General features: G+C 49.2%; 1 protein-coding gene across 1 annotated transcript in view; it reads right to left on the bottom strand.

The window, feature by feature from the left end:
* Cracr2a (calcium release activated channel regulator 2A) overlaps nucleotides 1-16856 on the bottom strand; it is a 71050-nt gene that overhangs the window by 30856 nt on the left and 23338 nt on the right. Inside the window, exons 5-9 of the mRNA XM_059256914.1 lie at nucleotides 15265-15355; nucleotides 11864-11959; nucleotides 9671-9858; nucleotides 5046-5117; nucleotides 1450-1495 (exon numbers count right to left, since the gene is read on the bottom strand). Coding sequence (XP_059112897.1) covers nucleotides 1450-1495; nucleotides 5046-5117; nucleotides 9671-9858; nucleotides 11864-11959; nucleotides 15265-15355 — 493 coding nt within the window. The remainder of the gene's footprint in view (nucleotides 1-1449; nucleotides 1496-5045; nucleotides 5118-9670; nucleotides 9859-11863; nucleotides 11960-15264; nucleotides 15356-16856) is intronic.

The raw sequence follows: 16856 nt of genomic DNA, 5'->3' as shown, positions 1-16856 counted from the left end.
TGCCCAGATATCTGTACCACAGAACCTGAGAGCAGCAGGGCTCAGAACCCCTTTGCCAAGACTCTGGAACAGATTTCCTCCAGGAGACATGGGGAGTCAGATCACAGGGAGAGTTCTGCCTTCATCAGCCACCCTGTGCTTCCGGTGGACTCCTAATGAGAGGAGGAACAGCTGAGCCCCCAGCACCCCTGAGGGCATGACTCTAATGATTCCAGGCAGATCTTTAATCATTATTCTGCATCAATTGGGCTCTATCCCCTTTTCTTTGATTTCCTCCTGGTGCTCTTCCCTCCACCCCCTCTCCTTCAAAACAAAGTGAGTTTGGCAGGTGAATGGAAATGAGGAGAAGGGATTAGGTTAGCATTTGGTTGAAGTTTAAAAAAAATCAGTATTTCTTCTAAAACAATTATAATCATTATCATGATCAGACAAACATGTGTAGGCTTAAGTCTCGCTCTGATAGTTCACACAGGTGAGCGGCTGAGATGATTGCTGCTCTCTGGTGACGTCAAAGAAGCGGTGGCACGAGAAGGACCCTTGGGACAGCGGCATAAGCAGGGCAGGGCCTAATTCAGGGCACACCGGCCTCAGAGGCTGGCCGTATCGAGGTTATTGCTCAGCCAAGGCATACACCAACCACCCTCTCACGAGACTTTTTTTTTTCTCAAAAATCCTTACAACCTGGGAGGAGGAGGAGGAGGAGGAGGACAGGAACTCCCTTTCCTTCTGTGACAGTCGGGATCATAGGCAAAGGTAACCAATGCCTTCTCCAGGGACACACAAGTTCATGGTGTGATAATCTTACAATTAGGGAGTCCTATCGAGCTGCCCTGCCCCTTCAGAGAATCCAGTGTCTCCTGTCTGAAAAGGGGAAGTGAAGAAGGAGGCGCAGTGTTCTGGAGTCTCTTCAATGTGCCCCACTGTGAAGACCTGTGAACAACGTCACACTATCTGGAAAGTATGGAGCACCATGCTCAAGTATGGGAGAGGAGAGGGTCTGGATAGAGTACAGAAGACGCTGTATATGAGATCAACTATGTAAACAGCTATGTGTGCATTGTAAATTTGCTCTCTGAGAGCATAAAGCTTGAGATTTTCATCAGGAGATAAAAATTTAAACGAAAGAACAAACTAAGTCTTTCACTTCAGGTGATAATGACATTTCAACTGCGCCATCTCACGGATGCAACTGTTACTTTTGCATCCAAGAAATGTGTGGTTCTTCTAAACATATGAGTCTGATTGTTCCATTTCCTCTATGGAAAATCCGTGTGTGATTACCTCTATATTGCTTGAATAATATCTTACACTTTCATCCTGCCCACATAGAAAGGACCTAACACACCATAGTGTCAGGACAGTCTTGATCAGTCCTGGCATGGATCAGATTAGTCCTGGGTCTCGTCTAACTCTGCCCCAGTCCTAAGAGAGCACTGGTCAACCAATTACCTGAAAACTTATGTCCCGTTCATCCCGGAGATGTTTGTTCCTTTCCCTGTGGATAGTAAAGGAAAGCTATTCAAACATGGACTCTGCGGTTGACAGATCTAGGGGCATCCATTAGCCAGCCAGATGGGTGCAGGAGAAAGCCTGATATGGAAAGCCCAGGGATGTGGCTATGGACAGAAGAGAGTTCACGTGTAAATCAGCTCAGAGGCAGGGGGATAAGACTGAGTGGTCTTGTGACACACACTGCCCGTGAACACTCAGCCACCATCACTTGAGGGCAGGATGGCATGTCCCCCTTCCAGTGGGCTCCTTCTCTGCCCAGTTCATCTGTTCTCGAACACAGGTGGAATATGAGTTGCTTACCAAACTTTGTTCAGCATCAAGGATGCAGAGGTGAACAGCCACAAAGTTCTGGCCTCAGGAAGCTTGTGTTAGGATGGGGGTGAGCACTACTGGGAAACCAAAGTGGGAACATGGGGAAAGGGGAAGCAGAGAGTGTCAAGGATTTCAATCGGGATGGTCGGGGAAGCCCTGGCCGGTGAGGCAGCATCTGACAACCCCTAGCAAGGGTAGGAGAGCTGGGCAGGTGTCTGGGGAAGGAATATTTGGGCAGAGGGTTGAGCAGGGCAAAGGCTTGATTGTGATAAACTCATGTGTGGGAGAAACAGGAGAGAGGGACACAGGGCACCTGAAGAGATGCAGTCGAAGAACAGTGGGTGGATCAAGACCTGACTAACCACAGCCTCCTGGACCACAGTAAAAGCTTTGATAGTCACTCCAAACAAGACATGAAGCCATGGATTGGTTGTGTGCGGTAGGGGGGGGGATGTCTGGCAGAGGGTGTCATGGTCTGATTCCAGCACTGAGGGGATCCCCTTGGAAGTTCTGCTGAGACTGTCAGTGACAAAGGTGCGGCCCTGAGAATGGACTGATATTTTTGAAGAAGTTGAAGTCATTGGTGGCATGGGCAAAGACAGCTTGGGTGGAACTGCGGGTGAGAAAGCCAGACTGGAGCATTAAGAACGGCAGACAGTGTGAAAGCCAACAGATCAAGGCAGGATGGACCCATTTGAGAACTCCAGCTGGGTACAGTAATGACACGGCGGCAGCCTTTGCTAGGAGCACTGGGAGCTCACACCACCTCCACAGAGTTAGAGACATGGGTGCTGGCAACATGGAGCAAGCTCAGTCAACTCCTTCTGGCTATTTCTGAAGCAGGAGACCAAGTGGGAAGGTGGAAAGTGGAAGGTTCCTAAAGGTTTAGTGAAAGCTCAGAGTGGGTAAGAGAACAGAACAGGATGTGGGGGGTTTGTGAGGTGCACTAGACACAAATAACTGGAAGGTTCTTGCTGTGGGATGTCCTGTATGTTGTAAAAATATGTTGCTATAATTGATTGATAAATAAACGCTGATTGGCCAGTAGTCAGGCAGGAAGTATAGGCAGGACTAGCAGAGAGGAGAATTGGGGGAACAGGAAGGCGGAATGGAGGAAACGCCAGCCTGCCGTCCAGGGAGCAACATGCAAAGGCAACAGGTAAAGCCACAGAACACATGGCAACATATAAATTAACAGAAATGGGCTGAGTTAAGTGTAAGAGCTAGTCAGTGGTAGGCCTGAGCTAATGGCCCAGCAGTTTAATTAATGTAAGTTTCTGAGTGATTATTTTATAAGTGGTTGTGGGGTCCGTGGTGCTGGGCAGGACTAGAGAAAACTCCAGCTACAGGTTCTTCCTTTGATGTAAGAGGGAGGAGGGTCCCCTCCCTCAGCTCAGCTCAGGTCTGTGATCCTGCATCAATTTGTGCAGATGGCCATGGACTGGTCCATACTTCTGAAGGGGGAGAGCGGGCTCAGCAGTGGCCAAGCACTAGTTATCATAATACAGTGATCTGCCTGGTGTGACTGTGGACCGAGCACTTTGTTAAGTGCCCTGTGCCCTCTGGGATCAGATTTCAGGCTGTCCCAGGGAATGACAATCAAGATGTGGTACCTGCAAAGCCATCTTTCTTGAAGAGAACACTGGCGGTGTGTCTTATTGTTTTCAATGACAGCCAGGCCTTTGGGACAAGTCTGGGGAAGAAGAATGGAAGGTAAACCCTGACCATGGCAAAGTGAGCTGCTCATGTCTGAAGGACCCTCGCGCTGGCTAAGCAGTAAGCTGGCCGCTTGAATGAGGGTTTAGAAAGCCTTCAATCTCACCCCTTCCTGGCAAAGTATGAAGTGTTGTTTTCTGTTTTGTTTATACATTCTGTGCGGGAACAGGAGCAGGAGTTTAGGAAGTCATGTCTCACACTCCAGCCATGGTCCTTATCTCACTACCACTCCACATTCCACTGTCCCCCTATTTCACCTCTTACCACCCTCCCCGAATTCTTGGTGATTTCCTGGATGAGGAAATCTGTCATGTCCTCTTCTTCATCTTTGCTTAATTATAGTAACCATGTGATAGCACAGAATGGCTTCCTTCAGGCATGTGCATCTGAACCTCACAAAAGCTGATCTCCAAGAGAAAGACTCATGAATGTGTGTAGAGAGCTATGCCCATTCCTTCCTATTCATTCTCTTTGGTCTCTTTGGACACGACATTTCATACATACCCAGAAGTGACTCAAAACCACTTGCACTTTAACAATAGGACCCCAAGCCCTCTATCATCACTTTTCCCCATGACGTCATCAGCAGATGGCAGGAACAGCCTATAGGAAACCTAGACAAACCTAAAACTTCCCCCTTCCCACTTCCATGTTTGCTTCGCTTGGTAGGAAACTTTTTCTAGACCAGTGAACTCTGAGCTCATTTCAGTGGGTTTTAGAACTGGGAAACTCCTTTCATAGCCCTGTGTGTGATGCATTTACTCATCCCACGGCTGAGGTAAGAGTCAGCCAGACACGGATTTTATTTCTCTAACACCAAGATGCTCTTGGTTGATTCCAGAATTCACCACTACCTGAGAGACTTGACGTTTTCGTTGGAGGTGAGATTGTACGCTGGCCATAGAGTAGCTGTCCATCCAGACCTACTCCTTCTCAACCAAGGGTCATGAACTGTCCTACAAGGACACCAAGGATGAGGCAAAGCCTGTCACAAAGAGGAAGGTGGGCATGTGAGTAGATGACCACATGTCTCCCAGTGGGTAGCACTCAGCAGTCCAAACCATATGCTAGTGATGGGGGAAAAGTGAGCCCTCTTGGTTGTTGTGGGGTATTTGTACAGTGTGTGAAGATGTATTTCTGTGACTGGTGTAATAAAAAGCTGAACGACTAATAGCTAGGCAGGAGAGTATAGGCAGGACTTCCAAGCAGAGAGAACTCTGGGAAGAAGGAAGGGGGGTCACCAGCCAGATGCAGAGGAAGCAGGATAAGCAGTAAAGAGATGAGGTCACGAGCCTCATGGAAGAACACAGATAAAATATATGGGTTAATTTAAGTTATAAGAACCAGTTAGGAACAAGCCTAAACTAAGGGTGAGCTTTTATAATTAATTATAAGTCTCTGTGTCGTTATTTGTGGGCTGGCAGTTCCGATGAGAAAGTACTGCTACACTTGGTATCAGTGTTGTTCCAGAGCACAGGCAAGGAAGAAGTCCTGGAGAGACCCACCTCAGGAAATCCAGCTGCTTCAGGAGGCCCGACTTCTCCCGCTGCAGACTCTCTGTCACTCGGTACACTTCCCTGAGGAGGAGGCAGACACAGCCAGGTGAGTGGTGGGCATGGAGAAGGGAGGAGGGGTCTCTGCTACCACCATACGAGTAAACAGCAGCATTTCGGAGAGGAAAGAAGGGAGGAAGGAGGGAAGGCAAGGAGGAAGGGAGACAGGAGGGAAGGGAGGGAGATAGGAGGAAGGGAGATGGGAGAGGGAGCAGAGGAAACAACACAAGTGGGCAGCACTGGACTGAAGTTCACAGCTGTGCCTCGTCTTGCCTCTGTGCTCTGAACCTCAGCACAGAATTCAAGCAACTCTCCAGTCTCACCACCAAGGCCCCGGCGTTCCCATTTCCACAGCAGTGTGGTTCTCTGGCAGAAAGCACCCAACAGCTGATGGACTGGTCACTTTCCGTCTGACTGTGCTCACTGGGCTGTGAGGACCGCCACCCCTCTGCCACCCTTCAATGTCATGACTGAGCGGTTGACATCAGCTTCAGCCTGGGGACCCTCCCACTAAGTGCCTAATAGCTTCAGTCCTTAGGCGTCATCGGTGTTTTTCCCTTCTTCTTCCTTACAGAATCATCACAAAGTCGCTTGACGACCATAACAGACTGAATCAAATTCTAAGTTCACCTCAGACAATCCTAATTAAGCAACACAACTCTGCCGGCTCCTGCAGAGATGTGAATTCCTCACATTTTATTACCAATTATATTTAATTTCAACTTCAGGGAAAACAGTGTATTTCCCATTATACAAACTGGGTCCCTGAGCCCCTGTCTGGGACTCTGTTCTGATTAGCACAACACATACAGCCTTGCCTGCTCCTGTCTGGGTCCTGGCTGCTGAAGAGGCCTGTGCCCAGCTCAGGGGCTCTCCTACCTGGCTCCTACTCCTGCCTGGCAGGGGCAGCCGAGAAGTTGTCCCCTGCTAAGGGCAGGAACTCACTGCAGAGCCGAGGTCTGTGTCTTCAATGTTTGACTGAGAAAGCAGTTCATAAGTCTCATGCTATGTGGGTCTTCTCTGCCTCTGTGTATGACAACAGGACACACACACACACACACACACACACACACACACACACACACACACGGCATACTTATGCAAATACACGCTCATCTGTCTGTCAAGTGAACACACATCTGTGGTGGTCAGTATATACATATACACACACATATGGATATATCCAGCTATACAGTTTTTGTGTGATAGCCAAAGGACATCACTAAACAGCAGCTCTTAGAGATTTGACTGGCTAACCTTTTGAGTCCCTCTGAACTAGAGGTCACCTCGCCCTGGGTGGCAACAGACTGGGAAGGAGAGGACCAGCTGCCTTTTGTTATAGTCCTTGACAAGAAGTTCATAGTTTCCCTCAGGGAGTTGCTGTGGCTTTGTTTTTAGGAAAGAGATGAGCTATGAAACATTCTGCAAAGTATGTTGTTCAATGAAAAAGGCAAAACAAACCCGTATGTCTGGCTGGCTGCCAGTCTCTAAAGGAGAGTGTTTGTGTGCATATGTGTGTGTGTGTATGTGTGTATTTGTATGTGTGTCAGTGTGTGCTTATGTATGTGTTTATGTGCATGCATTTGTGTGTGCATGTGTATACATGCGTGCTTATGAGTGTGTGCATGTATATATGCATGTGCATTTTTGTGTATGCATGTGTATATGTGTGTGCATGTGCGTGTGTGTATGTGTATGTGTGTGTGTGTGTGTACACATGAGGATGTATTTGCACATGCATAACAGACTCCAGGATCCACAGGAGACAGGGGTCATGGGAGGAGACAGACTTCTCATGGGGAGTCATTCTTTTGTATCTTGTCTTAAACTATATCTTCAAGATAAAAGTTAATTAAAAATCAGCTCAGAGGTGCAGCTTTGGGCTGGCCTTCATTTTTGTGTTATCTTGCTGCTTGAGGGTTTTTTTTTTTAATCTCATCCTCAAATCTAGTCTTCCTGCCTTCAATGTTTTCAGAGAGAGGGAAAATTAATTTTGTCCATTTGGAATGCTTGCTGATAAACAATCAAGTCTGTTTACTCCCTGTCTCCTCCTTCTCCCCTCCCAGCAACTCTGAAGCAACACCATGCCACAAGACACCCAGGAACACTGGGAGAAGGAGGTTTGGACCCTGGCCTAATCTCAGCTGGCTGTGTGGCTTCTCTGAGCCTCTGGTTGTCCTGTGTAAAAATGGAGGTAGTGAATGGGAGCTCCACGGTGCAGTCACTGGTGTTGGTCTGAGTCTCCATTCTCCAGAAAATGAGTCAGGGCTTTTGCTCTCTCCCCTGGTTCTCTGGGGTGGGGGTGGGGCTCTCTTGGGCCCATCACATCCATAAGACACTCCAAGCTCCTACACATGAGCTTCCGGATTCTCATTTCCTCCTCACGCCCTTGCCTCCCTCTTTTCAGAGATGCATCTCTGGCTTTGTTAATGAAGATAAGGCACGTGAAGGCTCCGACTCCCTGTGCTGAGCCGCGAGGCTCCCCCAAAGTGTTTGCTTCCCTTCACTGTCTGAATGTTTCTGCCTGCAGTGGTTGGCAGTTTTGAGAGCTTGGTTGGATCTGAAGTGCCTGAATCCCTAATTCCGTCATAAAGTCAGGTGCCTGTGCCTTGGCACCCTACTCTCAGACAGGAAGAACTGACTCAACCTGTTTGTGACGAAAGGCATGGTCCCCCTGACTCGCATTCCGAAGCACTGGCATTGGGAGTCATTTATTTATCTTACAATCTGAGATACCTTACTAGGGTGACATTCCCAGGCCAAACACATTTTGTCTCTCTCATCCAGACAATTCATCCCAAATGGTTCTGACTCCACACGGGAGCAGAACTGTGGGGGCATCTTGGATGTACTCCATGAACCAGAATCTTGATGGCACTCAGATAAAGTGAGGGCTTTCATCCTGAACAAAGGCACTTAGGATGCGCAGAGCCTTTAGTGCTGGTCAGCCCATCATCCCATGCCCTGAAATCAGACCACTGGTACCCATGGTGTCTTTCAAACACACAATGGCCCCTGGCAGAATGGATGTGTTCATAAGTGAATTAGTGAAGAGCAAGTAAATGAGATGAGTCTTGGTCCTAGCTGTGAACAGTGTATCTGGAAGGTTTATTATCCTCTGGGGTGTTAGGAGGGTATGTGTAGCATTTAACATCTGGGGATTTGCTTTGCTTGCCCATCAATCAGACTGACAATACACCAGCCGCATAAGGACACGGTGTGATCAAACAAGAGGAGGGCAAGTTCTTGACCTTGGTGAGATGTGTTGAAGGCCCAAGGTACCTAGTGTGGAATGATTTGCAATGACCATTTGTCAGGTGAGGATATCAATGAGTATGTAGATAAATGAATGACCAAATAAACGGGTCCCTTTGCCTGGTCTCAGAGTCCTTTGCTCTAAAAAAAATCTAATGTCCCTGAAGGTGAAGGGCTACTTTGGCATCATCCCCTCCAGCTGTAGGGGACCCACTGGATTTGTTTTCAGGCATGGCTCTGTCTCTGTCTAGCTGCCTAAGCACAATGGCTGGGTACTAAGAGCAGTGAACGGGAAGCCAAACTTTGAGAGAGGTGGGGTTCCCTTGTGGGCTCAGACAGTCTTCTCAGAGAAATACTGCTAGGAAAAAAAAATGGCTAAGGATTGAGACATGATTCTAGAGCCCTGTCATACACCAGTCACATTATCAGCTGACCTCGAAAGCCTTTCCACTCTCATATACCTGAGGCTCCTGGTCTTTAGCCTTCAATGGGTACCAAGGGCCCTCTGTTCTTTCTGCCTTTGCTCAGGCTACCTTGTTATGTGTGGGTAGAATAGCTGGTCTTTCTATCTGCAGAATACATTTCCCAAGACCAGGACTGTGATGACTAATCCTGGTTGTCACTTTGACATACCTAGGAGGAAGGGACTTTAGTTGAAGAATTGCTTCCATAGATTGGCCCATGGGCATGTTTGTGGGCCATTTTCTTGATTACTAATAGATGTATGAGGGTGCAGCCCACTGCGGGCGGTATCACTCCTAGCAGATGGGCCTGGGCTCTTTAAGAAACATGTTGACCCTGAGCTGGAAAACGAGCCAGGAAGCAGCATTCTCCCATGTTCTATGGTTCAGTTCCCACCTCCAGGGTTCTGTAACCTGTAAGCCAAATAAACCCTTTCTACTCCCAGGCTGGTTTTGGTCAGTGTTTTAGCACAGCAACAGAAAGCAATTAGGTCAAGTCAAGAGCTATTTCTTGTGAACTTCTGGCCACACCTAGCACAGCACTGCTTTGCTTCGTAGTCTCAGATCCTTGAGGAGGGTTAGAAGTCTCAAGGAGCATCAGGAGAGGGGGGGGGTCAGGCCTGTCACCCCAGAACTCAAGAGGCTGAGGCAGGAGAATTATAAGGTCAAGGGCAATCTGGGCTCTATAGTAAGACTCTGGTTAAGAAAGGAAGGAGAGAAGGAGAGGGAGAGAAAGGAATCTCAGGGAATAAGGATGCTAACTCCACCTCACACACCGGGCAGGAAATAGGGTTTGGGGAAGAAAGATCCTGGTCCCCAGCACAGAGCAGAGCAGCCTGCAGTATCTGGGGCTGAACTCACATCTCCTTCTCCTGCTGCAGCTCACAGGCCTCTCTCTGGAGGCTCTCCAGCTGCTGCTGTGCCTCCTGGAGTTCTTGGGAGGTGCGCTCCAACTCTCGGGCCAGCTCCTGGTTAGTGAGTCTCAGCTTAGTGTTCTCAGCCTTGGTTTCTTGTTTGTCACTGTGTAGAGCTGTGCACTGGCCTTCCAGCTACAAAGGGGACAGAGAGGAAGGATGAACAGGGCCAGGGCCAGGGCTGGCTCAGCGCCACACTGCCCTCAAGCCCAAGCTAGCACTGCTCTGTTCCATCACTCCCATGTAGACACTTCTGCAGGCAGGAGTGACTTTCATAGCACATTCATTCTGTCCTTCCAGTCTCCACATGGGACTGCTAGATGGGCCTGGGGTGGCCTGGTTCTATAGGATTGCTAGCAATGAAAATCTCACAGGTGACCTGTGTCTTCCTTCCCAAAGGCACCATGGGCAGGAGACTTCATCTAAATATCCCTTTTGTCCTCCAAGCCAATGTCTTTGCCTTGGTCCCTATGGGAACAGAGAACAGTTCAGTGGCTGTTCATCATAAAGCCACCTTCCCTGTAGTGACCACAGGTAGGAAATTTATCAATTTCCTTTCTCCCCTCAGCTACAGCAGCCCAGTTCCCCCTTCATCTAAGAGACAGCTTTGCCTGAGTCCCACGGACCTTGGAGATTGCGAAGAAAGACTCAAACCAGGTCAAACGGACCCCATGACTTTTCTTGCATCCCTAAAGCTACTGAAAAAAAAAGTGTACATTTTGATAACTTCAGCTCTTCTTGGCTGGTGAGTAGGCTTTGTGGGGCTTCCAAACCTCTCCAGACTAAGCGGCACACCAAGGCAAATAGATCATAATAAATTTAGTTTCATGAATGTGGCCAGTGAGGGGAGAAGAGCTGCAACAAGGAATGTCGTAAGCCTCTCACGAGGCTCCTGTGTTATCAGGCAAGCGTGCAGTAATTAAATGGAGTGGCAATCATTCATTGGAGGGATGAATTTAATTGCTATGAACTTAATACATAGCAGAGAGGAAGCGAAGGAGGAGTGAGCCAAGGTATGACTGTGGATGGAGAACGGAAAGGCGGCAGGCAGTTTCCAGGGTTTGCAGCCTCTTGCTACAAAGGAGAAAGAGGCTTTAGACCTAAAGCTTAGCGATCAGCAGGGGCAGCAGCCCTGGCCTCAGCAGGGGGGTTCTTCAAGCTCGTGTTTGCATGTTGCTAAAAATAGTCTTCTCTGTTCCTAGGAAAGCCATGTGTCGGTCTGTCCAGGGCTGGATTTCTTCCAGGACCAAGCAAACTGAGACTGGAGGCCAGTGCTACATCCCTTCCCCCACCCCTCCCCACACTCCCAAGAGGTCTTGCTTTCCTGAGGAGGCTGCTGAGCAAGACACTGGACCTGGCTACCTGGTACTGTGAGCCAAGTGTCCTGAGCTCTAGGTACAGCTGCCACCTTGTAGAGCATGCCACCCAGTCTGTTTCTCTGCTCAGGCATGGAGAGGGGAGTGACTGGTGTTCGCATCTAGCTGTGTCCCAGAGGAGGTCATGGACCCTGTCCAGGCATGCGGGCAATTCTTTGAAGAGCCTTTTCCAGCTGGGGTTATCCACAGCTATGCCAAAGAGGATAACTATGTCTGCCCTTCCCCTTAAGTATCAGTGTCCCACAAGTGTCTCTGCACTCCCCTGGGTCCCTCCTTTCTTCTGCAGGATGCCTGATCCAACTTCAAGGTTTAGCATCCATAATGACCTTTGGGTATAATTATGTGAAACTGCCCTCAGATCCCTGGGGGTTGGGTGACTCATGGGGACTTTTCTAGGTTAAACACACAATTGTGGCTTTATCTAGGGTCTTCTGTGACTTGGTTTTAAAATTAAATTTTAAAATGCTTAAAGTAGTTTTAGCATTTGAGACAGGGTCTCACTATAAAGCCCAGGCTGCACTTTGAACTAGGTCCATGAGGCAGTCCTGGAATTCAGAATCCTCCTGCCTCAGTCTACCCAGTGGTGTGATTACATGCATATGTCAATATATCCACCTTGTGGGGACTTTGAATGAAGACACATGCAGAATCACAGGTCTTCTGGGGCAAGTTTAAAATCCATGAGGGAACGGCAGAGGGGGTGAGGCAGAGGCAAAGATGAGTTGGATGAGCTGAGGGACCAAGGAGTCTGCGCAGTAACCCACCCTGCTCTGCTTCTGGATGAGACGTTCCAGCTCCTGCTCCTTGGCGCTCAGCTTCTTTTCCAGCTCTCGACTGCGGGCTTGGAACCTCTCTGTGTCCTGTCAAGCCAGAAGAGAAGACAGTGGGTCCTACACCCCGCACACCCGACTTACAGCCTTGGAAGTATGCACTTGAACTCCTTCATCAGCTGGGCCCACTTAATCGCTTTTCACTTTGAGGCCCATCCCTTGAAACCCCAGGCTCCAGTGACCCACTTACCCCAGCACTGAGGATCTATGAGACTAAGCTAGTGCTCAGACATACATTAGAAAATGTGAATGTGGCCACATCTTGTGATGGTGCCTTACCACGCTTTCCCACCCAAACAACGACCTAAGGACAGCCACTGGTGGAATGGGACAGGGAGAGGAGGAGCCTGAGTGTGACTCATTGGCCAGCCTCCCATCTATACATATCTAAGACGGCCTCCAACTTGGAGACTCTAGTTCACACTGTCACTGGTCACTTTGGACACTGTCACTGGTCCCTTAAACCACACTAGCTCCGGGCACAGTGCATTACTCCTGCCTCCTTGGAGGATCTGAGTGCTCACTACTCATCCACGATGATTCAGGGTTCCTGGGCCATGTTCCTCATGATGTCTCTGTCTTGCACTCGACATCTTCCCCTCACTCCCTAGACTAGACGTCTCCACACAGAGCTACTAAGTTCTGAGGGTACGGATGTGATGTCTGGCTGTAGTGTCACGGATAGTATGGGGTTTCAGAGGCAGACCATTCCCAGCAGAGCCAGGTTGGTGGAAGGCTTTGAGGCTTTGAATCAGGGAACTTGGGTTGAGTCCCTGCACTGTTCATCTTACTGGCTTCATCGCTCTGGATTTCAACAGAGTGGATGCCAACAGCCCTGTGTTTCCTGCACCACCCCATCTATGGAAAGGTAGGGACAAGCTATTGAATAAACTAAAAAACAAAACAAAAGAAAAAACCTGCATCAGGAGCTACTGAACGCCCCAGGATAGGCCACGGCAGAGAGACGCCTTCAAGAGGGGCCAGCTATGAGGTGCTACACTGGAGGACTATGGGGGCCTGGCTACCACATCTGGCAGAAAACAGTTGTTCCCAGCTCGCAAGCCTTCGGCAACCTTTGTTCAAAGGCTCATGCTTCCTCTGGTGATGCTGCTAGCTCCCCTGGTCATGTCCAAACAGATCAATGAGCAGAGGAGATACAAGAAGACCCACGCCCACCCGCATCTGAACCACCTGTGATGACCTGCATGGAGTCCACTCAGTCTCTGCCCTCACCTTTGTTTGAAGAAAATCAGTTGCAAGGGACCAACTTAGTTCACTCAACTACTTTTCACAGAGCAAGCACCTCATGAAATATGCTGGAACAGCAAACGGTTTCTGAATCCCGTGCTGATGCACTCATTCCCACAGGGCCCATGGAGCATGCTATTGACCCTGTTGGGACACCATTGAGAGGTATCTCCCAGTCTGGAGTTGGAGGATGCAAATGAGTAGGTATTTTTCTCATAGTCAAATGTCTGATATGGGTATGACCAGCATCCAAACTCTGGTCAGAGGCTCCTTTCATATGATGTCACAGACAGCAGCATCCTTATCCTAACTCCAGACCCAGTGAAAGTCTGTGTCTAAAGGCTCATTGGCACTGCCAAGGCCATCCTTGGCGTTTTCATGTTCACAGCCAATGCTCAAGTGCAAGCACTAAGCTCTCTGGACAAAAGGAGAGGCTGGAAGGGGACATAGCACCAAAGCCAGATCATCTGAAATGATGCTAACTTGTCCTTCATTTCTTTCCTGCAACCTCTACTCACCCCCAGGCCCCCCACACCTGAGCCCACCCTTTGTTGCTGGAGCATTACCTTAGCTACAGCCATGACTTGGGCAGAGGGGATAAAATATCCTCAGAGCATGTCTCCCTGTTGCAGTCTGTCACAGGGATGGAGGGGGTGGCTTTCCTACTGCGGAGGTGGGGGGACTGCTGCTGTGGGAAGCTATTTTCGGTCTGCTGATGGACGTGTGTGAATTCTGTTTGCCACACGCGCATCCAGTTTCCCTGAACACTGGAACAGTCAGAAGGGTTCAAAGCACTGAAGGACAATAGGGGTGGTCTGGAAATACTGGCAAGCCTCCATGGGCTCTGGCCAGATATTTCTGGAAGGCATTCTGATTTTCCTGCAGTGTGAATGGCATCTGTGATTATAAGTGGAGCAGTGGTGTGGATAATCCAAAGCAGTGGAAAATTGAAATCTGGATCAAGTGAAGAGCCTGAGACAATAGCCTGGGCTTAGCGCTGAGAGGCAGCGGGAGGCTGCTGTCCAAGATCGGCAGCCCTTTGCAGAGAACTCGCCCAGTAAGGGAGACAGTCCCAGGAGGCAAGACAGCGTTCCCTGGGTTCTTTGGTTTTGTTTTTCAAATAGAATGCACCAAAACAGATCTTGCTTAGCTTGGGCTTGGTAGAGAAGAGGGTCCTCACCTTACCAGTCCTCACCTCCAAATATAACGGCAAGGGCTAGAAAAGTCTAGTACCAGGGGTGCATCAGGAATGGGGTGCACCAGAACAGGGGTACATTGGGAACAGGGTACACTAGGAACAGGGGTGCACAAGGAACGGGGTACAAGCTTCACATTTTCTCTCCCGGTGCTGAGGATGGTGGTCTTGTTTTTTCTTGGTGATTGTATTTTCCAGTTGTCTAAGAAGAAAGGGTGGGCAGCCTGGTCTCTAACAACGGTCTCCCTCGGGGCTGCCGCTCAGGGAATAAAATGAGCTGGTATGTTTTTGATGGTCTGCTAGATAGGTACAGAGCTCAACTGAGGGACACCCAATATCCAGGTTGCCTTAGCTGCAAAAGTATGCTCTGTAATCCATCCATCACATGTCTCTTCCTTCCTTCCTTCCTTCCTCCTTTCCTATTTCCTTCTTGCTTTCCCTTTCTTCTCCTTCTCTTCTATCCACACACCAACAATCCATCCCTTTATCTTTCTCCATCCATCCATCCATCCCTTCTCATCCCTGGCTCCCTCCCTCCTTTTCTTCCCTCTTTTCTGTCAGTTCATCCACCCCCACTTCCATGCATTCCTTAGCTCACTCACACATTGGCTGAGCAAACACCTATGGGGGCATCTCCTACCATCCCAGGCATGCTCTAGAAGTTGAAGCCGGATTAGTAAGCAAATAAACTTAACACGTTAGTAGGAGGAAACAGACAATGGAGAATAAAAACAAATAGGTACACTATATATTCTGCTTGAAGGTGATAAACGGCTTGAACATTAAAGCAGAAGAAGAAGGAACATGCTGGGATATTAATGGGGAAAGGTGTTCAGAGTCCTCAGGCCAAGTAGCCATGCCCCAGTGCCGGGACTGGGAGTACAACACTCACTTTTAGGAGGAACTGCTCCCTTTCGCTTTTGATCTGCTGTTCCATCTCCTCATAGAGATGCTGGATTTCTTCATCATAAGCCGCGATTTTCCTAGAAGTGGCAAAAAGAGAAGCTGACAGGGTCCTCCCCAAGATCCACTTATCACACAGCCATAGTTCCTGGAGATGAGTCCCTGGGGCTGTGGATAGCTGAGGGACTGTCTACATCAGGCCAGCCCAGGCTTCAGGATCAGTTCTTCAGGGCTGACTAACCAGACAAGGCTGCAGCTCACAGAGGCCAGCCGCTGAAAGGCATCATGGGTCCTCTCCTGTCTTCCAACCACTGCAGGACCACCCATGTGCTCCCCAGTGAAGCTGTCCCAGCTCTCTTCCTGGACTCTGCTTCACTTCTGCACTGAGCCCTGGCCTCCTGCACTCTCCATCCCTACACCCTCTGATGCCTCTGTAGGTGGACAGTCTGAAATCACACCCTGTAGGGGTTCCTTGCTGCTCAGTGTCTTGATGTATCCCATTTCCAGTTTGGATGCCTTCTCTGCTTCTCTACATCAGCTCTGACACTGTACAACAGAGGACCCTTGTACGAGTGTGAGCTCAAGTCCCTGCCATTCACAAAGATTTCATGAGGACAATGGCCTGCTGCAAAGGACAGGGCCTCTGTGTCATCCCAGGCACAGGGCCACAGCTGCACAGTAGGACACAGGTGGCTCTGGTTAACGGCCAGTGATGACACTGAGGTGACCTGTTCCTGTTCTGTGTCTCAGCATCCTCTCCCCACTCCAAGACCCCACAGGACATGAACTAAGAAGTGTAATAAACACATGCCACTCTGCCTGGCTTTTTTTTTTTTTTAATGTGAGTTTCGAGGATGGAACTAAGGTCCTGGTGTTTTCAAGGCAAGCACTTCACCAACAAAGCTACCCTTCAGCCTATGGTAACCGCATTTTCATAACCTCTCTCTCTCTCTCTCTCTCTCTCTCTGGCCCCCACTTCCCATACTTTCCCCATCTTGTAGAAAGAACTCCAGCTTGGCGTTGTGGCTGTCAAGAACCATTTTGAATGTGTAATGCACACACACACACACACACACACACACACACATTGTCACTTGCCACTCTAAACTCCAAGATGGCAAGCTCACCCTGACCTTCATGGGTGGGTACATTATTAATGGAGGAAACAGCCCTCCTTGTCAGCTCTAAGAAGTTACTGAGGGGACATCTGAACAAAATTTAAAGGATGGGAATATAACTATTCCCCTGACCTCTCCATCACTCTACCCTCACATCCCACATTCACTTGGGACTCTGATCTAGGGCCAGGCTTCCTCTACTGCCCCAGGCTCTGCCACGGCCCAGTCACTGCCTTTCCCTCTTCTGGGGAGGGGTGCTTCACCACATGTGCACGTTAAGCAACGAGGATGAGCCATTTTGGCTGGGGTCCTTCTGGCTCTTCAGAAACTACACATTGGACTCGGAGCAAAGAACTGGAACAAGAGTCATGGTCAGGGTCATCATCTCAGACTCTGAATTCCAGTTCACAGCTCTCCCCTGAGAGCCAGAGAAGCAATTGCACAGTGCGTTCAGAGCACTATG

This window comes from Peromyscus eremicus, chromosome 3 (genome assembly GCF_949786415.1).
Source record: "Peromyscus eremicus chromosome 3, PerEre_H2_v1, whole genome shotgun sequence".
Taxonomy (NCBI): Eukaryota; Metazoa; Chordata; class Mammalia; order Rodentia; family Cricetidae; genus Peromyscus; species Peromyscus eremicus.
Note: the sequence above shows the minus strand (reverse complement) of the source record. Positions and strands in the feature narration are given on the sequence as shown.